The 23,701-nt window shown below is 47.6% G+C and overlaps 1 protein-coding gene across 1 annotated transcript; it reads left to right on the top strand.

Moving 5' to 3' along the window:
• The first annotated feature begins 4,066 nt into the window (after nt 1–4,066).
• Nucleotides 4,067–19,868, top strand: LOC112821835 (interferon alpha-inducible protein 27-like protein 2). Its single transcript, XM_073895985.1, has 4 exons — nt 4,067–4,098; nt 18,322–18,386; nt 18,974–19,135; nt 19,637–19,868. The coding sequence occupies exons 1-4, from the start codon at nt 4,067–4,069 to the stop codon at nt 19,861–19,863; spliced, it is 486 nt and encodes a 161-aa protein (XP_073752086.1). The 3' UTR covers nt 19,864–19,868.
• The last annotated feature ends 3,833 nt before the right edge of the window (nt 19,869–23,701 follow it).

Below are 23,701 nucleotides of genomic sequence, written 5' to 3'. Positions count from 1 at the left end.
TATACACCAAAAAGGAGAAAAAGTTTATTTTATGGCCCAATTTAAGGAATGAAATTAACACACACATATACATGTCTGTGTGTGTGTGTGTGTGTGTGTGTGTGTGTATGTGCCCTGTACATACACTCACACAGTGTTTAGCGGTGTGCCCGATGCACAGAAAGTGCTCTCGAACAGGGCTCCCGGCGTGCGGTCCACAGATCAGCAGCCCACAATTAGGAATTCCAGTCCTCCTGTCAGTGAGGAGACAGAACCTGGTGCTAGAAGACAAATCAGCTGTTTTGCTAAGCACAGGCCTTAGGGCTGTCGCGGACTTTTCTTTCTCATAGTAAGACTTTCTCGGTGGAGTGATGGGTGTGTTGGTTTACACTCTGGTGCAAGCTCCCTTTGTGGAAGCAGACAGGTGCTCTGAGTAGCATCATTCTAGAACGGGGTCACACGCATGTTACTCACACGGGAGCATTGCAACGATGGTCCCTGGGGGCAGAGACCATGGCCTTGACCTCTGGGTGGTCAGCTCGGCACACAGGACTGGCTGGCGGAGGGGGGATGTCATGTGTGGTTCCTCAGTGAAGAAAGAGAGGACTTGAAGGGAGGAATGGCCTGAGCACACAGCTCATCTACTCCTCGGACAGACGGCGTTTACTGAGGGGCAGGCGAATAAATGACATACTGTAATGGGAAGCACACGGAAATGTCCGCTGAACAGTGGCCCAAGAAGAGAGATCCAAGGGGGTGACAACCTGTCGAACTGGTGTCTTTCCCTGATGCCAAGAGATTTTGCCTTTTTCTGGGTGCACCCCGTGACTGAGCACTTCTCTCCAAGACCCTGCAGGCTGCTCCCCACTGCCACCCGTCTTGAATCCGGAGCCCTTTCTCCTGCTTAAGAAAAGTCAGACGAGAGCTTCGTCCATGGACAGGCAAAGAGATGAAGTGAGAGGAGAAACCTGAGGCCACGGTTGGGAAGCCAGCGCGCTGGCCCCAGGGCTGCCCTCAAGAAGGCGGGAGGCCTCGGGCAGGTGTCTCTGTCAAGAGGCCTCTGTTTCCCCAGCCGCGCAGTGCCTGGGCTGGGCACTCAGCCTCTCTGACCTCCTGCCCGACATCTTCAGGTTCACCGGGCCCGAAATCATCACTCACGGACTGGACCCTGTTCAACCTTCTTTCTTGCCCACAATCTGCAACTCTGAGAATGTAGGTCCTTTGCCGAAGGGCAGCAAGCTTTGGCCAGAGAGAAAAGCACACGTCCCTGCTGACAGGAAATGCAGAAGTTGGACGCCTGGCTTCAACCTCCGCCCCCTCCTCGAGTTCTCTCTCTCTCTCTCTTTCTCTCTCGTCCCCCGGAAGAGCCTGCCATTCCCCAGCAAGGCAATCCATCATCTCTACCATCGCGAGACCTTCTGGCAGCTTGCAGCAGAATGCATATTATTTCTGTGTATAATTTATACGGCCCATTTCCACGGCCAAGGACAGCCCACAGAGCACACCTGATCTCGCACAGGGACACCGGGAGCTCTGCCCTCTGAAATGTGTGTGCTCTCTACCTACGGCCACACACCCCTTCTCTGAAGTCTTTCATTTTACTGGGGCACCTCAGTAGGCCAGGAACAATGGGCCCTCGGAATAATAGGACAGTCACCGCGGTGTCGAGGCAGGGGCATGGGTGACATCAAGCACATAGGTGGAGCCCACGGCTTCACGGCCTTGCGTCCTCCTAGTCGAGCAGCGTAAACCCGGCATCGAGTTGCTGATCAGAAACCCGGGTTCCGAGTCCTTGATGTTAGCCAGGTGGCTCCCAACACAGTCCTGCCAGTTCTCCGATCTTTCGCCCCCTCACCTGTAAACAACCCCTTCTGGGTTGTGGCAAGGGACAAGGGAATCATATATGTAGTAGTCCTTTGTAAAACACGATGCTCTGGCTACTCAGAGTGTGGTCCGTGGACCAGCAGCGTCGGCATCCGCTGGAAGCTTGAGAGAAACCCAGGCCCCTCTCTAGAGCTGCTGAATCAGAATCTGATTCACGTGGACAGTAGGACCACACCGCTCTTGCAGGACAACGTGAAGCGAAGGAGGGAGCACGCAGAGGGCAGGATGGCGGGGAGAACTTTCCAGGTGCAGTGATAGGAAGGTAAGGAGCCAGGGAGGGACTCGGATGAGAATCGGAGAAGAAAGTAAAAGATGGAGACGAGCAGGAAATAGTTCGGTGCTTCCTTCTGCCTGCCCTCTGTCACCTCCACCCCAGCCACCAAAGCCTCTTGACATGGACTTTCAAGTGAGCTGTTGACCAAAGGCAGCTGAAGAGTGGACAGCCCTCGCTTGGCTTGCAGATGACCAAAGGTGACAACCTACACCGCTGGAAAGAGATGTCCCAAGCCTCGGGGCCATGAGGGTCTCCCGTTCCTCCAGGAGGGCTGGGGGCAGGAGGCGGTGCTCAGCCTGCTTCCAGACCAGAGACCGCCCCACGCATGGTACCTAGAGACCCAAGACTGGCATCAGCAAATGAATGAGGGAAGCACAGAGCAGCCGCATCCTCCAGGCTGCCGAGGGGGCAGATGAGGAGGTCTCGCAGGCTGTCTCTGAGGCATTTGCCTGCTCACGTAATGGAGCTATTCTTGTGACACCGGATTTTCTATTGAGCAAGCTTCCTGATATAACTTGAAGGTGAGGGTACTTGACCTGTGTTTCAAAATTTTCCAGCGATGCTGGGAAATGGACTGCATCACACTCAACAAAATTCCATTCAAGTGATTACCCAGGGAGAGGCATTATAATTGCACAGATGTAAGTTCTCCATTTCGTGGGTTTAAAAACACCACTTTCCAGGGCCGCGGCCAGCATTAAATGAGATAATGTGTGGCCCGCTCTTGGCACAAGGCCTCCTGTTAGTCCTTTCCCTGCAGTCTTGCAGAGGAATCGAAAGCTTTGCTCTGGTCCTTGGCCTCAGCCCTGGCCGCCGCATGCTAATGGCCTTGCTAATGGATGTTTCGGGTCCCCAGTGATGGAGCCCCAGACCCGGATCTTAAAATCCCCACGTCATGGCTGGCGGAGGTTTTCCAGTTTTTGTTATTTTTCAGAAAGAGCTCTTCTATCTTTGTCAAGTACCACAGGCAGATCGGCCCCCTGTGCCTTCTGCAGCCAACAGCAATCCCTTGAGGAAATCAAGGTAAAGTCCTCGCAGACGCTAGTTTCAAATTCGCCTGGGTGCACATTCAAAACCTAGAGAATGTACAAGTCAACGCATGGGATGAACAGTTCGTACTGAGGAGCACTGACCAGGTGTAAGATTGAATGACGGGCCCCGATTCTTCAGCCCGCCCTGCATCCACAGCCTCGCCACGGCCTCCTTTTAGGCAGAGTAATTCCATACTCCTTGAGGCGGGGCTTGAGTCACTGTGTGACTCGCTTCGGTCAATGGAAGGGCATAGAAGTGCCAGTCAGCGTTTGCAAGCGCAGGTCTTATGGGGCCTCAGGAGTTTCTGCCATTCCCCTAAGAAGAACTTCCTGTGGGTAGCTGCCGCCCCATCAAACTGGACTCCAGGAAGGACGTGGATCCAAGCTGTCCCTTCTAACCCGCAGCCATCGGTGAAAAGCAAAGCTGCTGCTGTCACAGCTTGAGGCAATCACCCCGCCCAGCCAACCCTAAATTAACAGAACTGCCCAGGCTGCCCACAAGGAAAAAAAAAAAAAGATTGTTGTTTTAAGACCCCGTAGTCAGGGACGGCTTTATTCTGCAGCATTCTGGAGGCTGTAGCGAACCAAACCCAGCATGTGATAGAGTCGAAAAACTAGAACGGGAGGAAAAGAAATAAGGAGGGAGAAAAGGAGACCAGGACCGAGAGAAGAGGTGAGAATTTCGTCTACCGTGTGCACTCTTTGCAGCCAAAGACTGGCGTGGCCTGTGGGCTGCGCTCAGCTACAGGTGCACATGGTGAGAACGTCCTTGGGTGTCACATAGCCCGGTCGGAACAGCTGCACGGGATCCCGAGAACCAGGGTCAGACCAAGCCCAGAGGAGTGGAGTCTCAGAGATGCAGGAGAGGAACCGCAGAGCTGGGAGCTCGCGGGACCGCATGGATCCGCAAGGACCTGAGCTGCGCCGGAGGTGAGCAAGGATCAGGGATCAGAAGTTACACTGTACTGAGACACCAGCCCAGCTTTGGAAGGCTGGACGGGACCAAAGCAGCAAGGGAGAGCCCATCTCCTATGGCAGGAACAAGACAGCTGCCAGCTTTTAGGAGGCAGGAACTTGAGAGAGCAGGAACAGTCAAATAACTAGACAGGGTGTATTAGTCAGCCTTTTCCAGAGACACAGAACCAATAGGATACATCCCTAAATATATAGATGAGAAGATGTATGATAGGAATTGGCTCACGTGAGGATGGAAGCCACGAAGACCCAGGATCTACCATCTACAAGCTGGAGACCCAGGAGGTGGTATGATTTAGTCTGATTCCAAAGGCCCGAGACCCGGGACCACCCAGGTCCAGGGGCATGAGTAGGTGGAGGTCTCAGCTTTGCTGTATTCAAGACCTCGGCAGATTGCAAGATGCCCACTCACACGGGTGAGAGCCACCTTCTCTCCTCGGTCTCCTGATTTAAACGCCAATCTCTCCCAGAGACACTTTCACAGACACACCCAGAAATAGTGCTTTACCAGCTACCTGGGCATCCCTTAGACCAGTCAAGTTGGCACATAAAATTGAGCATCACACCATAACCCCGAGTGGTTGCATTAGGGAACCTTAGGGCGTGGGGTACTTGCCCACTGAATTTGTGACTCTAATCTCATTTCGTAAAAACAAAAACACAAAACTACCTCCAAAGTAGTTGAGTTAAGGATCTCCAGAGGAGATCATCCTGGATAATCCAGGTGTGTCCTAAATGCAATAATAAGTGTCCTTATAAAAGACAGAGCAGAGAAAACAGAAACAGGAGACCATGGGAAGATGAAAGCAGAGATCAGGGATGAAGCCACCAGCCAAGGACATCTGGAGCCACCATAAGCTGGAAGAAGAAGGAAGGTCCTGCCCTGGAACCTTTGGAAGGAGCGTGGCCCTGCCGATACCACGATTTCAAGCTTTTAGCTCCTGGGACTGTAAGAAAATAGATTTTTTTAAAATCGAAATTCAATTAATTACCATATAGTGTATTATTAGTTTCAGAGGTAGAGTTCAGTGATTCATCAGTTGCATACAACACCCACTGCGCATCACATCACGTGCCCTCCTTAATGTCCAACATCCAGTTACCCCATCCCCCCCACCCCGTTCCCCTCCAGCAACACTGTTTGTTTCCTATGGTTAAGAGTCTCTTACGGTTTGTCCCCTCTCTGATTTCGTCTTATTTTATTTTGCCCTCCCTTCCCCTGTGATCCTGTTTTGTTTCTTAAACTCCACCTATGAGCGAAATCATAAATAGAGCGACCCTACCACTCAGCAATTGCATTACTAGGTATTTACTCAAAGGATACAAACATAGTGATTTGAGGGACACCTGCACCCCAATGTTTATAGCAGCGATGTCCACAATAACCAAGCTATGGAAAGACCCCAGATGTCCACCGACAGATGAATGGATAAAGAAGATGTGGTGTATATACACAATGGAATATTACTCAGCCATCAGAAAAATGAAATCTTGCCATTTGCAATGACGTGGATGGAACCAGAGGTTATTATGCTGAGCGAAATAAGTCAATCGGAAAATAGTTTCTTTTTAAAGCTGTGCAGTTTGTAGCCACTTGTAAAGGCAGCCCTAGGAGACGAATCCACCATCCCACCACCCCGCCCCCGGCCGAATGACAGCACAGGATCAGCACTGAGGGGACCCTTGGTGCTTGAGCCCAGGAAAAGCGGCTCATCCCAAGGGGTGCCCTTGTTTTTCGCGTACTACAGAGCACTGGGGGACTCCCCCAGTCAACGCTGGTTTAGGGTGCCTGGTTTCCTGTAAAGATGACCTAGCAGAATTGTTAAAAAGGGTTTCAAAATTTTTCCCGGAGGCGTGGTCTCACCATGCAAGTCCTAGGTATCAGGTAACAAGACTTAGAAAGACTTCTTTGAAGCCCCGAGGGGAGGAGTTATATAGTGAGATTACAGATACTTCAAAAGGAACCGTTCCAACATTGTGCAAATGAGCCTTGTGGTCTTGGCATTCATCTTCCCGTGACAGCATCTTTCATAGAGTGGAGGCGGGGGAATGGGGCATCAGTGAAGATGGGAGATTCAGGGCCCCCTTACCCCCAGCATGTATGGTATTTTGCCCCGCTGCTCAGGGAAAGGCTGTTGATAAAGTCTCCATTAATGTCACTTTGGGGACAGGATTTGACATGTAGAATACGTAAATAAAGAGTTGCTGAGTAAGTAAATGAACTCCACGTCGACACAGGCTCCCCTCCCCATAACCCCTCATCCCCCTTAGCCATTGAGGGAGGGCTGGCCAGGGGGAGGGATCTCTCCTCCTAAGCAAGAGGAGATCAGACCTGGCCCATCCTTGAGCTCTGTCTCATGGGAGAAAAAAGATAGAAGCCCCTAAAAGAGAACAAATCAAATGGGCAAAAGCCTAGAGATCACATGGCCAAGAGCCAAATCCAGCCCATTTTGGGATGAGCCCTCATTCTTCCTACAAATACATCCCAATTTGCCGCCAAGGACCCAGACCTGCACCTATCAGGGGGTGTTACCCACCAGGCCTATGGGTGCTTTTGCAGTTCCAGAATCTTGAATGGATCTCCCCAGACTCCCAAAATAAACACCAATGTCTGATTATTAACTTAAAAAAATGTGGTAGGATCATAACATGTACTGAAAACCCTCCAATTGTTCCCTATCTGAGAGCAAGAGCCAAAGTCCTCCCAAATGCCCACCCTGCAACACCCCATGCCGCCACCCGGCAACACCCAAACAGCCTATCCCAAGATTCCTCCACCCTTCTGACCTCATCTTCAACCCTCATTCACTCCATTAGTCAAAGTCACTTCCTTGGTGTTCTTCAAACACCTCCTGCCCCAGGACCTTTGCACTTACTGTTCTCCCTACCCAGTGCTTTTCCTTAAGGTGCTACATGGCTCCCTCTACTTCTTCAATTCCTTTAGGTCTTCGCTTAAGTCCCACCTAAGCAGAGAAGTCTTTATTGACTGCTCTGTCTACAGTCACTGTTCCTCTTACTCCTTCACTTTTCTTCATAGCCCTAACACCATCTGATGTGTTGTGTACTTATGGGTTTGTTTTTTTATGTTCATCTCTCCTACATGACAGTAAAAAAAAAAAAAAAAAAAAAAAAACTTTTTTTTTTTTGTTCACTGCTCTTTCCCCAGTTTCTATAGCAGTATTATTTGATATGTAGACATGGTCAATAATTACTTGCTGAATGAAGAAATGAATGAGTGACTGAATGAGTAGCACTAGAGACAGGCACCAAGACCAGATGTGGTAGGACTTCAGGTAGCTTAAGACATAAGGAAGCATACCCAATAAGTTCTAGAAGCATCTTAGGGTCCAAAAGCTAGCTGCAGCCAGACCTCAGGGGATTCTAGAAAGGAGAACACAGGGAGGGCTCTCTCTCTCTCTCTCTCTCTCTCTCTTTCTCTCTGGCTTCTTTCCGCACGTTTGCTCCGTTTCTCCAGCTCTCTCTCTTACTCAACCCACATGGAGATATCAAAGTAGAACTAAATAAACAGCTGCCCCACATTCCCCACGTTATTATAGACCCAGCTCTCCACTTAGTGTCTCTGTATTGCTCTCCTTCCAAGTTTCCAGGGAAACAACCCCGCTTGGTCCAGATCTGCCAAGCGCCCACCCAGGTCCTATGGCTGTGGTCCAGGATGTGACAGCATGTTCACAAACGTGGATTCCAGGAGCCCACCCTGTGATGGAGGAAGAAACAGCATTTCATGGCATGGCTGGGAGTTGAGAGACATCCTAAAAAGAAGGTATTGGAAAACTTGTCCCTGAGAGATTTCTGCTCACCCGGTACAAATGTTTGCTCCAGGAAAGGGAGCTACCTTTGCAGCCCGTTCAGCTTGAGATTCATGACAGGCCTGTTCCAGCCCTCAGAACAAGTCTCCACCCCAGCCCAGGGAATGTCCTAGGCATGCTTTTCTGCCCACCTGCCGCTGGGCTTCAGTTCGACGCGCTGCCACAAGAGGGCGCTCCAAACCAACGCCTGAGAAGTGAGGGCTCTCCCCAAATCCCCTCCTCAGCAGTGACCTCCGCAGGCCCGACTGGGGTGGCTGCAGGTAGCTGTTGGAGGCGAGCACCCAGGACCTCAGAAATCCCCCAACCCATCTCAGCTCAGCACTGCCACATCTCTTGAAGGATGACACCTCCCGGGCAAATTCATTCACTTGATTATGGGTTGGATGATTGACTCAAACCCAATCTAATTTCCGGAAGAGTGGAGGCAGGAGGCCTCAGGTAGAGGCCGGCCTAAGGACTACATTGCAGGCAGGCAAAATGGGGAGAAAGCTCTGCATCAGAAACAGGAACAGGGGTTAGTGGTAGGAAACCAGAGGGCTTTGATTTTTTTCCCCCCACTTTGCATATCTAGAACGTCTAAATGTTCTAATGACCATGTATGGCTTGTATAATTCACTTGTTAATGTACATTTTGGGTTTTTTTGGGGGGGTGCTAATCTGAATTAAGTTATTTGGGACATTGTGTGCAAGTCTGTAAGTGGGGACAGATGTCTGCTTTTCTCTTGAGTAAACACCTGGAAGTGGAGTTGATGGATGGCACGGACTCTATAGGTCAGTGTGTGAAATATTGGCAACTTAAAATTCAGTCTTCCAACCCACAGGTATGGTTAATCTCTCCATTTTGGGCGAGTGGAAGTCCCCTTTAATTTCTCTCTTCAATATTTTCTGGTTTCGATGTACTTGTCTTGTGCATCGTTGATAATACATTCCTGTGGTTTCCGGTTTTGATGAAACCCCTTTGATGTTACAAAGTGTCATTTTGACTTATGTTCCTAACATTTATAAAGACAATCGATTTGGCAATATTGTTGAGTTCACTTGTTAGTTTCGCAGGGCTTTTTGTGGATTCCTTAGGACTTTCTACATAAACAAGAATGTTGTACATGAAGAAAATTTTACCGATTCCTTTCCAATCTTTGTGCCTTTCTCCCCACGCACCCCCACTTTCTTCCTTGTGCAGGGTAGGACCTCCAGCACAATACTGGAAGGAAGTGGTGGAAATCCACATCCCTGCCTCCTCCCAATCAAAAGGGGGAATGCACTCAAAACATAAGCATGAAAGATTATATTTGTTGTTGATTTTCTTCATGGAAAACTTTTGTAAGATTGTGGAAGTTTCCTTTTATTCCTAAATTGCTTAGAATTTTTCATCGAAGTCTTTCTATTCTTTTGTAGGAATAATTTATATGTTCTGGTTATCAACTGTTTGTTTCTTATATGTATGGCAAATATTTTCTCCCATTGTGTGGCTTGGCTTTTCTCTCTTTTCTTGGTGATTTATGTTGAATAGCGCTTCTTAATTTTAATGTATTCAAGTTAATAGGTGCCTGGGTGGCTCAGTCAGTTGAGCATCTGACTCTTCATTTCGGGTCAGGCCATGATCTCAGGGTCATGAGATCGAGCCCTGTCTCAGGCTCCACACTGAGCATGGAGCCTGCTCTGTTTCTCTCTCTCCCTCTCCCTCTGCCCCACCCCACTCGCATGTTCACACTCTCTCTCTCTCTTAAAAAAAAAAAAACATGTATTCAAATTAGTCATCTTTTCCCTTAATGATTAAATGCTTGCTTGTGTTTGGTTTAAGTTTACTGTCTTTATCTGCGATTTGGAGGAAATCAGTAAAGGCTCAGGGAAGACAGGGAAGGTAGCTGCTACACATGTGAGTTAGGTTTTCTTTGGAAGCAGGTTCAAGGAACAACAAAGGCTATTTGTGGCTTGAGTTTTTAAGTTTATCTTCAATTTATTGAAAAAAAATTAAAAGCTAACATTCCTTAAGTATTTAGGTTTAATTAAAAACTTAATATTCTACTTATAAATCTAAGAGGACTTTGCAACTTAATCAAATTCCCCTAAATACTTTTAGGCTGCATATATTTTAACATAACCAATTTTCTTTCTAATTTTGTGTGTGTGTATATAAAGACAAACTGAGGCATATTAAAAATTGTAAGTGTTTATTTGAGCAAGAATTGATTCAAACTGTGCAACACCCAATCTAGGAGATAGAAAGGAGCTCTGCGGAGCTGTACAAAAATGATACACTTTTATAGGCAGAGGGGCACGGGAACAAGTTATACTAGGCAAAAAAGCAGGTTGGTTACCACAAAGTTACTTTGGCTTTAGGAAATAGCATGGGTCTATCAAGCAGATGACTCAACTAGTGTTAACAGGCACTTCCCGACTGACTGATTTAAGATTCCATTTCTGGGAGAACAAAACTATAATTAAGTTAAATCTCAGTTGGGTGTTGTGGGGCTTAGCATAAGTGACTCCATTTGGGACCTGTTGTCTTGTTTTTTAGCCTATATAGTCAATTTCCTTTAAAAGAAACTTTGTTTCTAACAAGCAAAACCTTCCTGGGAACATCGGTGAATCCTATAAATCTAATAAAATAAGCTTATAGAATTTTTAATTTCCAGTATTCTTAAACAATACTTATTTTCAAAATTGGTTGAAAAATAGAATCCTTTTCAACTTTGTAATCACAAGATTAAGTTCTTACTGAAGTATACCAATAAAATTGGAATCATAATTCTAATCTGTCACATATACCAAGTTCTTGTGCACATGTTAAATACTTAACTTGCACAAATCATTCTTAAAATTAATGCCAAAAATAAGATTTTTGGTTTGCTTTATTTTTTTCTTTAATTATAAACATCCCTGAATCCCTAGGTTTATTAAGTTACCGCCTAAGAGGACAGTTTTTAACAGGATGGTATTGCCCCCTAGGGGATATTTTGGAAATTTGATTTTTTTTTTTAAGTAGTCCCAATGACGGAGGTATGTTACCAATATTTAGTATATAGGGGCCAGGGATGCCTGACATCAGAATCACGCAGGATTGTCTCACACACTTGAAAGTTACCCTGTAGAATTTTCAAAAGTCCCTTCATGTAAGCAAAAAACTCATAAGTATCTGGGCCTAGAATGTCACCAAATTTTACATGTAACTGTTTTTTGCATAGTTTTAACATAATTTGAACTTTCCAGTAATTTCAATTATCTTGCAAATCAGGGAGAGATTGTACTTTGATTTGTCCTGAACTTTACCCAGAGTTAGTCACCATTTGTGACATTTGTGCTTTATACTATATATATATTTTGGTCTTAGAATAAGTTTCCTGACTCATATTTCCCCAAACTCCTGGAATTTCCTGAGCAATGAGCGTGATGGGAACATCCTTTGTCATAATATTTGGTCTCTTGTCCTCAATTCCTGAAGTTACTTCAGAGCCATGAAGGTGAAGTGTGTGTCTTGTTAGTCATAAAAAAAAAAACCCTTTCAAACACTACTAAGCTTTTGTTAACATGGTGACTTTTGGAAACCCCCCGAAGGTGAGGACACTGGGATCAAAGGAACCAACAATGGAATACAAGATTGGAACTTTTAGCCCCACACCCTCGTTTCCAGGGAATGGTGATGGGCTAGAAGTTCCATCAGTTACCAGTGGTCAATGACTTAATCAATCGTGCCTAAGTAATGAAGCCTTTATAAAAACCCAAAAGGAGAAGGTTCAGAGAGCTTCCAGATTGATGGGCCAGAATGCTTTCACCTGCCGCCGAGTCAGCCCCAAACTCCATGAGGACAGAAGCTCCTTGGGTGGGGACCTTGCCCAATGTAATCTCTTGACCTGGCAGTTGATTCATATCTTTGAATCTCTTTTTGGTTTTTGTTTTGTTTTGTTTTGTTTTAAGATTTTATTTATTTGACAGAGAGACACAGCGAGAGAGGGAACACAAGCAGGGGGAGAGGGAGAAGCAGGCCTCCTGCCGAGCCGGGAGCCCGATGTGGGGCTTGATCCCAGGACCCTGCAATCATGACCTGAGCCTAAGGCAGATGCCCAACGACTGAGCCACCCAGGTGACTCTTTTTTTTTTTTTTTAGATTTTATTTATTTATTCATGAGAGACAGAGGGAGAGAGAGAGAAGCAGAGGGAGAAGCAGGCTCCCAAGGAGCAGGGAGCCCGATGTGGGACTCGATCCCAGCACCCTGGGATCATGACCTGAGCCGAAGGCAGATGCTTAACCATCTGAGCCACCCAGGCGCCCTGAAATTCTTTTGTAATAAACTGGCAATTTAGTAAGTAAACTGGTTTCCAGAGTCCTGTAAGCTACCCTAGAAAATTAATCGGAACCCAAGGAGGGGGATCATGGGCACCTCTGATTTATAAGCCATTCGTCAATTACACAAAGTAACAACCTGGACTTGTGAATGGCATCTGGAGGGCTATCTTGTGGGACTGAGCCCTTAACCTGTGGGATCTGACACTATCTCTGGGTAGATAGTGTCAGAACAGGGTTCAATTGCAGGACACCCAGCTGGTGTTAGAGATTTATTTGGTGCTGTGGGGGCAAATCCCCCACACATTATCACTTGTGCCAGAATGATACCATTTCGGAAAAGCATGTTGCTGGTAGCGATGTTACTTCAGTCTGTATTTGCAGCTGTCACATGCGTGATTACATATAGATCAATGGATAAAGATATGCAGATGTATTTCTTAAGCATTTGTTTCAAATTATCAAATATACAAAAGTGTTCATAATGGTCAGCTGAATATTATGTCCAATCAAAACTTAAATAGATGCAAGCACCTTATTCATTATTTTTTCTATTATAATAGTGCTTGGAATAAGGAAAATCTGTGTCCTTAGATGGACCACCGCTGCAGCAAGAGCCCCAGTCCTTGCCCCGGAGCTGCTCCGGGTTCTTCTCCCTGCTCTGCTCTCCTCCCTCCCCCCCGCCACCCCGACCAATCCGGGTTCTTCTCCCTGCCCCCCGCTTCGCGCAGGCGCCAAAAGTGCCCAGTATGCGGAAGTAGAAGTGAATAAATTGTCTCCATTATTTGAGCTCGGGGCTCAGACCTTTGGAGACCGCTCTCTTCTGAGCCTGCTGGCGTTAAATAAATCTCCTTATCCTCCAAGATCTCCGGGTGCCGCTTGGTTCTTCCATCGGGCGATCCAGTTCAGGTTCCGGAACACTTGAGCGCATAGATATTGAAATACACACTATTTTATTATAAGTAACTTCCTTTTATTTCTCTTGCATATTGCAGTGTGGGCAATATATTGCATGCAACCAGGTGATATGATTTATGAGTTTCATTTCAGGATAGTAGCAAACATTCGAAAGTATTTTTAAATTTCATAAAAAATATGTAGTCCGCGATCAACAGCCCTGATACTGCTCTTGTATAGTGAAACTGAGCAATTAAATAAGTGGATGATGGAAGGAAGGAGCAACGTTTATCCCTACTGGAGTGGGAGTTAACAGATAAGAAAGGAGAGGAGGCAAGAATGATCCATGTGGTAATGCATCGGGGTTTGAGGTATCAGTGTGAACTCAGGTTTAGCTCAATATAGATACAGGTGGTTACAAACAAATATGAATAGGTGGATTAGTGTACACACATACATTTCTTTGCTTCTTTGCTCTGTAACTAAGAGGGCCTAGGAGTAATGATACCCCAGTAGCAATGAGCACACCTAACTTGCAGGTGTTGCTAATACCACGCTCCAATAAAAAAACAAAAAACAAAAAAACAAAAAAACACCAGGACTCCAATACTAGGATTGAGACAAGAAATATTCAAAATGAGCCTGGAGCATCTTGTAGTGCCCGAAAGTAATGAGGCGCTAAACACACACACACTCAGGCGCGCACACACACACGTGCATGTACTCCACAGCGATGGAGTGTGTCAGAGAGATACAGGAGCCAGTGGGAAGACTGCCAGTGGCCAAAGCTGGAAAAACTTGAGCAAGAATATAATTAAACAATGCATTATGCAGGAGTATTGTGTATTATGCAACAAAGTATAAAATAAACATCAATGGGTCCATACTGATATAAACAATGATTAAATTAATAAAATGGGAAGAAGAGACAAATCTTCTCTGCAGAAGAACTACAAATAATTTATGAAGATACTCCCGCCTCAGAGAGGTGGAGTGTAACTCCCCAGTCTTTAAGTGTGGGTGCCCTGACTTTCTTCCCAAGAGGACGGTATGGAAAGGAATGGGTAGCAGTGATTTCACAGTGGAGAAACCTGACACACACTTACTCAGCCAGGTGCTCAAGGTCGACCTCAACCGTGGCAAGTCGTGTTGCTAGCATGTACTTTGACATGATGTGATGAGGATGGCGCTTCACCTCTGTGGTCTTCCTCCCCCAAACCGCTAACTCTAATCTGATCACAAGGGGGAAAATTCACACAAATCCTAGCGAAGGAACATTCTCCAAAACACCTGACTGGTACTCCTCAAAACTTGGTTAAGCGTCTGCCTTCGGCTCAGGTCATGGTCCCAGGGTCCTGGGATCGAGCCCCACATCGGTCATCAAAAAAAAAAAAGTAAAGTCTGAGGAACTGTCACAGCCATGAAGAGCCGGATGGGATCCTGGAACATAACAACATTAGGTTAAGACTAAGGAAGTCTGAATAAAGTAGGGACTTTAATTCACAATAATATACCAACACAGGCTCATTAATTCTAACAAAGGTACCCTACTAATATAAGTTATCAATGACGGGGATACTGAGTGTGGGGTATGTTTGAACTCTCTGTACTATCTCTGCAAATTTTCTGTAAATCTAAAACTTCCTTTAAAAATAAAGCTTATTTTGGGGTGCCTGGGTGGCTCAGTTGGTTAAGCGGCTGCCTTTGGCCCAGGTCACGATCCCAGGGTTCTGGGATCGAGCCCTGAGCCGAGCTGAGTTCCCTGCTCAGCAGGGAGTCTGCTGCTCCCCCTGCTGTGTTCTCTCTCTCTCTCTGTCAAATAAATAAATAAAATCTTTTAAAAAAATAAATAAAGCTTATTTAGAAATATCTAGTCCTTATATAAAAACCACTACAAAATTTTATTAGGGAATATTTTTTAAAAAACTGGAATAAGTGAAAAGACTTATCATGTTCCTGGATGTAAAGAGGAGTTTCTGTAAAGCTTTTCTCCCTGAATATTTATTTAAACACTTAGCTCAGTTTCAATCAATAGGAAAGATTTTTTTGGAAATTGAAAAAAATATTTTTAAGGTTCATCTGAAGAATTATAGGAAGAGCCAGAATATTTTTTAAAACCTAAATCAAAATGAGCAGATATTAAATCAAATATAAATATATAAACATTAAAACAGTGTGATCGTGTTGCCAAAAGAGAGAGTTCATTAGCAAAGAAGAGAAACTCCAAAACGCTTATACTGGTATATATGTCAGTATGTGCATTTTGAATATAAAGATAGAATTTCAAATCAAAGAGGAAAAGAAAGATGATTTAATAAATGATGTTGGAATAACTAAGACATATATAGGTATGCAAAGCACCCTATAGGTACCAAACTGGATTCTAGACTGATTAAAAAGTTAATTTCATTTTTTTTAAAGATTTATTTATTTATTTGAAAGCAAGAGAGAGAAGCAGTGAGGAGGGGCAGAAAGAGAGGGAGAGAGAGTCCCAAGCGGACTCTGCTGTAAGCACAGTCTGACATGGACTCAATTTCATGACTCTGAGATCACGACCTGAGCTGAAACAAAAAGTCAGTCACTTTAACTGGGTGAGCCAGCTAGGCGCCCCTAAAGAGTTAAATCTTAAAAAGTGAAACCCCAGAAAAACTTAAAAAAAATGCAGGTGATGTATCTGATAGCCGATGGGAACAACCTTTACAGGAACACAAAGACAAAAAAATAAAACATTGGCAAATTTATATGAGTATTAAAAAGTTCTTGTGTCAGGCTGCCTGGGTGGCTCAGTTGGTTAAGCATCTGCCTTCGGCTCAGGTCATGATCCCAAGGGTCCTGGGGTAGAGCCCCAATCAGGCTTCCTGCTGCTCAGTGGGGAGTCTGCTTCTCCCTTTCCCTCTGCCTGCCACTCCCCCTGCCTGTGCTGTCTTGCTCTGTCTCAAGTAAATAAATAAAATCATTTTTAAAAAACAGTTTTTGTGTCAAAAAAAGGGATGAACTGGACACAAAATTCTGCAACATCTGTGAGAATGGATTAAGAGAGTTAATATATTATTCCTATATATCTATAAGGAAAAAAAAAAAACCTCAATGGAAAAAAAAATCCAGAATGTGGGAAGATAATTCACAACATAAGGATCGCATAAGACTAATAAACCCCCAAATAATTAGCCTCTGTTAACTTTAAAAATAAACTGCCAGATATTTTACCAGCAAAAATTGGCTTATTCAGAAATGGCAGAAAATGACAATCCACAACACAGAACTTTGGAGAAAGCATAGGCAAATCTGGAGAACAAAGGGGAAGCAAGCTCTCTTACAGAGGGAACCGGAAATTGGGAGGGCTGTTATAGAAATAAAAAGTCCATTGAAGTAAACTGGGAGTTCAAAGTACAGTGGCTCTTCATTGGCTGAGTTATGACAGTCTCTCATTGGCTGGGCTATTGCCAGAGGGGTTGAAAAAGTCTTCCTTCTCCAGGAGAGGCAAAGTAGTAGCTAAAGCAGTGTCCACTTGGAAAGTAGGTCTCTTGTTGGGGGTTTGCAACTGAGGAATGGTACGGTGGGAGAGCTCCCCCTCCTGGTCTCCCCACTCCATTTTAGTGACGTTTCCTTTTATTTTCACACCTCATTAGTGGTAAAAGAAATATAAATTAAAATAAGTCACCCTTTTTCTCCTTTCATCAGCAAAGATTTTTTTTTCTTTTTTTATGACAAAGTTAACCATTGGTGAGGAGTAGGAAAAAATAGATCTTCCTACATACTTTTGAGGGATGTATAGACAGATATAATATTTTTGGAAAGCACCTAACAATAAATATCAATGCCATAAGAAATGCATAGTTTCTGACCCAACAACTCCACCTCTAGGAACATATTATCAGAAAATATTTGTGCATGGTGACCTAAGCACTTCAAGCCAGGATAATTTATGAGAACAAAAATTAGAAAGAATTTAAACCCTTAAAAGGGGAGCTAATACGAAGGACAGCCATTTGATGACAAGTACAAAACACATTCAAGTTCTGGAAAAGGCAAATGTGTAGGATGGAAACCAGATGAGCGGGTGCCAGGGCCTGAGGTCTGCGAAGACTGACTACAAAGGAGCCTGCAAGAATCTGGGGCTGGCGGGAGGGGGGGGGCTGGGATATGGTGTTGAAAATGTCCCATGTCTGAGCTGGTGGTTCCACGACTGTAAAATTTGTCCAAACTGACAGATGTGTACGCTGAAAGGTTGAGTTTTACCATGTGTAAATTATATTTCAATAAACTTGACTTTAAAGAGAATGTTGAAGAATATTAAGCAGCCTGGGGAAATTTAAATGACCAGTTAAATGAGGTATTTGCAAGGTAGTGTGCACAATGTGATTGGAACTTGGTAGGGGGTTACATCTTCAGAGAGTGACAGAAATGGGGTGGCCGTGGTGAGGTAGACTGGAAGGAAATACTCCAAAATGTATCAGTATCTCCTTCTGGAAACGAAATTAAATGTGGTTGACCCTTGAACGTTGGGGGGGGCGTGGTTAGGGGTACCAACCCCTGCGCAGTGGAAAATCTGCCTACAACTTTTGACTCCCCCAAAACTAGCCTCCTGTTGACCAGAAGAAGCCTTACCAATCACATAAACAGTCGATTCACACATATTTTGTGTTATATGTATTATATATACACTGTATTCTTACAGTAAAGTAAGCTGGAGAAAAGAAAGTGCTGTTAAAAAAATCATTAGAAGAGAAAATATATTTACAGTGCTATACTATTTAAAAAAACTCCGTGGACCCACGGAGTTCAAAACCATGTTGTTCAGCGGTCATCTGTTTTGGTTTTTTTCTTCACATTTTGTTTTTTTGTTGGAAACAATTCTGTGGTTCAGATGCTCTAGGGCTCCTTTCTCTTTCATTTTGGTGGAGCCACCAAGCAAGAGGGAAATCACCACTGGGCCCGAGAGGCCGCAGAGGGGTGGGGTCAGGAGCTGGAGGGACAGACCAGCCCAGACAAGGAGAGGTGGGTGGAGGGGTGCGGGCGGGGTGGAGGGCGGTGCCCGGGTTTGCTTGGGGTGGGGGGGGGGGGGGGGGGCGGGGGGGATTGGCTCGTAGGCTTCCCGGTCCCCAACCCAGGGCGGGCCAGAGGGGTCGCTTCTTTCCCTCACTCCCTCCACTTACTAACTAGTTGACTCATTCTCTGTCTCTCTCCCCTTTTCGGCTCCGCAGAACGGGCGGTGGCGGGTGCTGTCTTGGGAGGAGGTGAGTTGCCCGGATCCTCTCCGTCGCCAGGGAGGGGACTTCGGAGATGTGGCGCTGCTCCAGCTGGGAGGGCGACCCGCCACCCCTCCGCTCCCGGGACTGCCCGGGTGGACCTTAGGACCGGAGAGCCCCCCCCCCCCGCTCACAGTACTCGCCCTTAAGAGGACACCTGATCGGGACCTGGCTGCTCCTCTAGTCCTTCCGTATAAGGAGCATGTAGAGATTTCCTTTGACCGGGGTCGGGGGTGGGGTGACTACTGGAAACTGCAATGGTGTATCTCGCACCCCACATTTACACACACACACACACACACACACACACACACACACAAAGAGGCCCAGTGAGGGGCAGTGACGTCCCCGGGGTCGCGCAGCAAGCTAGAGACCCAAACGGGGCCTGCCTGGGCCTCCTGTGACACCTTCGCCCCCACCTGGCTCCACATCCCCCACTTTTTTCTTTGCCTTGGGACCCCCTCCGAGCGGTCTCCCGCATGCTCAGCGCAGACAGGCCCCCGAAACTGCCAAGGGGCTCCGGAGCGGTCCCTTGCCCTGGGCCCACGCGGCAACCCAGCTCCTCTTCCCCGCAGTAGTGGCCGTGGCGGCCCCGCCCGTCGTGCTGAGCGCCGTGGGCTTCATCAGGGCCGGAATCACCGCCGCTTCGCTAGCGGCCAAGATGATGTCCGCGACTGCCAACGCCAACGGGAGCGGGGTCCCCGCCGGCAGCCTGGTGGCCACGCTGCAGTCCGTGGGTTTGTTGGGGGACAGGTGGGGGGAGGGGCGGGAGAGGAGCGGGGGAAGGGGAGCAGAGGCTAAGCCTGAGGGACAGGCTGTCCTCTCCCTCCGCATTCCCGGTCCTTTGACTCTCCCTGACTGCCCTCTTTCTGGCTCCTTCTGAGTGAGGTCTGGTAGGAGTGGAGGGCTAAGGGAGCTCTGGGAGGGAGAAGAAGGGAAGGAGCCCAGGGCTCCGGGTACAGCCCCGCCCAGATCTGACACCTGGGTGGCCTAGGAGGGTCCCTTCCCCTCTGGGCCTCAGTGGCCTCCTGGGTAAGGTGAGGGGACCTGTCACAATCAGGGTCTGTGGCTGACTGTCCTCTGTCTCTCACTTCATCCAGCGTCTTCTGCCCAAAGTGGAGCCCTGGGGGTTTCAGAACCTAGAGGAGGAATCCAGGTTCCCGGGCCTCAGACCTCCAGGGGGGTGGGGGCCACTGGCCACTGCATGTGCCCGTCCTCACCCTCTGTCTCTTCCTCAGGGGCAGCTGGACTCTCCACGTCATCCAAAATCCTCCTGGGCTCTGTTGGGTCAGCTTTCAGAGGCTGGTTTGGACGTTCAAAAAAGGCACCTCCCTCTCCCCCAGAAGAAGCCGAGGCTGAAGAGAAAGAGCCAGAAGAAAAAGAATCCCAAGTTGAACCTCCAAAACCCCCAGTGGGGTCAAAGAAGCATGAGAAACAAAGATCATGTGCAGACACACCTCCCTGACTGTACTGGGATCTGGCTGAGCCTTATTTATTTATTTATTTTTTAATTTTCTTAGAGGTGGGGGAGAGGCAAAGAGCAAATCTTAAGCCTTGATCTCACAACCCTGAGATCAAGAGTCAACTGCTTAACTGAGTGAGCCACCCAGGCGCCCCTGGCTGAGCCTTTCGATGAGCACCCCTGCCCCCAGGTGTCAGAGTGGGAACATTTCTTTTCTTGGGCAGGTAAGATTCCTGAGAAGCCTCCTCCCTTTGTTCGGGCTGTCGTAACCTGGCTGCCGCGCTCTGGGCGCCTATCGGCGAAGAACGGGGGTCTCTACACTTGGATGGGAACTCTTCGTTTTTTAGTACGAAGCTCCCGCTCTCAGCTGCATCAGGTGCCCCTTGTCCCAGAGACCCAAACCTTCCAAAAATAAAGTGCCAGTTGTCTGCTGGAGGGGACCCCCGGGATCTGCCTCGTTCTTAAACAGATATCCAACAGACTTGTGCTGGTCCACCCCAATGCCTCCCTCCAGGAGTGGGGCCCTTGGGGTCCTCCGGAGGAGAGCTGTCTCTTTCTCCCCTTCTCCACTGACAACTTGAGATTCAGCTCTCCTGGGACTGCTCAGTGAAACCATGTGTCCATGTGACTTCTGCCTCCCAAAGTCGTGTTCCTGTCATCTCTCGCCTTCTCTTTGCCCACGTGGTGCTAAGCCTCTTTAGTCCGTTACTATTATTGTCGTGATGTCTGGAAGAGGACAGCACAGGTAAAGGCAACCCTCTGTCGGACCGATTCCTCTGTTGCTCGACATGAAGATCCCCTACTGTGTTCATTAGACTATGTCAGCTTGCTGTGAAAGAGACCCTCTTGGCTTAAACAAGAGAAGTTTCTTTCTGTTAGTCAGTCACATGAGTCTCAGCTGGGGGTGGGAGGGTCGGGTAGGGGTGGCTCGGCTCCCGGAGACCCAGGCTGCCAACGTCTTGTTCTGCCTTCCTTTTTTTTTTTTTTTTTTTAAGATTTTATTTATTTATTTGACAGAGAAAGTGAGAGAGCACAAGCAGGGGGAACAGTAGAGGGAGAGGGAGAAGCAGGCTCCCCACTGAGCAGGGAGCCCAATGTGGGACTCGATCCCAGGACCCTGGGATCATGACCTGAACTGAAGGCAGACCCTTAACCATCTGAACCACCCAGGCGCCCCCTTGTTCTGCCTTCCTTAATGTGCTGCTCTCATCTGCAGGTTCAAGATGGTCATTCCCCTGCCTGTAGAAGAACTCATGGGAAGGAGACCAGGGGGAAAGGTGAGCCCACCTGCTCCCTTTAACTGCATGCCCAGAGAATGGCATCCTTCATTCTATTCATCTTCCACTGGCCAGAACCCAGTCCGGATATACTGGAAATGCAGTCCTTCCGTGGGGAGCATGCACCTAGCCAAAAATCAGGGCAAATTTCTTACGTTATAGTGTAGGGCAGAAGTCCAGGCAGGCTTCACCGAGTTGTCTGCTTAGGGTTTTACAAGACCAAAATCAACTGTTCAGCCAGATGGGGCTCGCATTCGGAGCCCACGGTAAGAATCTTCAAATCCCCCTCCCACTTCAAATCCTCTGATCCCTTCTCTGTGTTGAGCAGAGAACATTCTCTGCCTTTAAAGGGCTCATAGGATGAGCTGAGCTTTGACACACCCGCATTATCTCCCTCTGTTGTATAACTGAACATAATTATGGAAGTGGTATCTTATCACGTTCACAGGACCCACCACACCCTAAGGGCGGGACAGTATGTGAGACTGAGGGTCACTGGGCACCATGCTTAGAAATCCACCTACTCCAAGGGGAGGGGGTGGGGCGATGGGTTAGCCTGGTGATGGGTATTAAAGAAGGCATGATCTGCGTGGAGCACTGGGTGTTATGCACAATGGCTCATGGAACACTACATCAAAAACTAATGATGTAATGTATGGTGATTAACATAACAATAAGAAATTAAAAAAAAAAAAGAAAGAAAGACATCCACCTGCTCCAGAGGCCAAACCTGACAGCCAAAGGGGAAGAAGGAGGTCAGCATAAAACAGGCCCCCTGGGACCTGGGAGTGGAGCGAAGGAGGTCAGGGCACAGAGCCCAGAACAATGGGTCTTGCTTAGTGGTCTGCTGGGCCTTGGCAGGGAGTGAGCCAACCTGTCCAACCTTCCAGATCCAGGGCAGACCCATGTGCCCTGGTGGAGACCTGGACCTCCAGTTAAAGCAGGGGCATTGACCTTCAGCTCCAAGGAGGCCTTCAGAAGTTCTAATGAAGGCCTTGAAGTTGGAGGCATTATTTTGGGAATGTGTGTGTTTTGGTGGGGAGAGGCTTCACAGCCCTTATCAGATTCTCCGAGGCATCAAAGAAAGAAAAGAAAGAAAAAGAACCAAATATTGAATTACTACCCTAAGGGGTGATTCCTATGGCTAGGTAGCAACCATGCTTCAGTGACCCAACAAGACACCACTGGCGGACATGGATGAGTCGCTTAACTTTTTTCAATGTCCATAGCTCCACACTCCTACATTTGGTTGTTGTTGGAAACCAAGATCTTGTCAGGTTGCTGACAGCACCTAGGACAGAGCGTGCAGGGATGCAGGTCTGCCATTGGGTCGATATCAGGTTGGAAACCCTTGTCTCTCCACAACCCTCAGGATAGCACCCAAACTTCTCTTCCCCAACATGCCTGCTATGGTATGAATGTTTGTGTACCCCAAAATTCAGGGTACAGTCCTAACTCCCAAGATGATGGTATCAGGAGGTGGGACCTTCGGGAGATGCTGAGATCATGAGGGTGGAGCCTTCCTGGGTGGGATTAGTACCCTTCCAAAGGAGGCCAGAGGGAGCTCTTGCCCTTCCGTGACGTGAGGGCACAGCAAAAAGGGGCCCTCGAAGAAACACCTTCTCACCAGTAACCTGGGGCTGCCAGTGCCTTGATCTCTGACTTCCCAGCTTCCAGAACTGTGAGAAATACATTTCTGTTACTTATAAACCACCCAGTTTATAGGCTTTTTCTTATAGCAGACTAAGACTTTCTGTGCCTTCTGCTGGGCCCCGGAGCCCTGGGCTGGTCTCTGGCATGGCACTTACCAGAGCACAGCATCTCTGTCTACCTGTTGGTCCATGCCCCCAGCAGATTCTCTCAGCTGTCTAGGAAAAGTCCAAGTTCCCCAGCAAGTTCCCCAGCACCTGGCCAGGCCCGACCCACAGCATGTGCTCCAAGAGTTGTGGAAAGGAGGAGCAAATCGGTACATAAGCCAAATTTCTGATGCTCCGAGTTGGAAGCCATCCGAGTGAAGAGAAGTTTCTCTAAGATCTTGTTCTGGGAGGAGGACATTTAGGGACTAGGGCCCTGAATTAGAAAGGTCGGAGCCCCCCGCAAACTAGATTTCCCTTCTAGCTGCTGAGGACAACAGCAAGGGCTGGACAGTGGACTTTAACTTGAGGATGGAACAGTGACTCATGGGGCCTGGGGCTTCTGAGTCAGGCCACTTAGGACAGAGCCATTAGACCTGCAGCTTGGAGGGATGCCCTCGCCCGCCGGCCCGGGAGCCCCACACGGTTCCTGACTGCCCAGGAACTGAGCCACACACCCACCCTGGCTGAGATCTTTGAGGTCATTTAGACCAACTCCCCACGCTGAGAGGGACAAATGAAGGCCAGAGAGGAGGTGGCCTGCCCTAAGTCACACACACAGTCACAAGCTGGGCAGGGGCAGCCACCGGTCTGCACATTTTGGCCCATCCCAGCCGACTGCACCCCTATGCCATGTCGCTCTGACCACAAGACTGGGAAAGAGGAGGGACCCGACCCTCTGACTTCAAGCAGAAAGGAAGGGATTCAGGA

This window comes from Callorhinus ursinus, unplaced genomic scaffold (assembly GCF_003265705.2).
Source record: "Callorhinus ursinus isolate GAN/ISIS: 27379988/994484 unplaced genomic scaffold, GSC_fseal_2.0 scaffold8, whole genome shotgun sequence".
NCBI classification, from domain to species: Eukaryota; Metazoa; Chordata; class Mammalia; order Carnivora; family Otariidae; genus Callorhinus; species Callorhinus ursinus.
The sequence above is the reverse complement of the archived record's forward strand: the minus strand, read 5'-3'. Positions and strand labels throughout refer to the sequence as shown.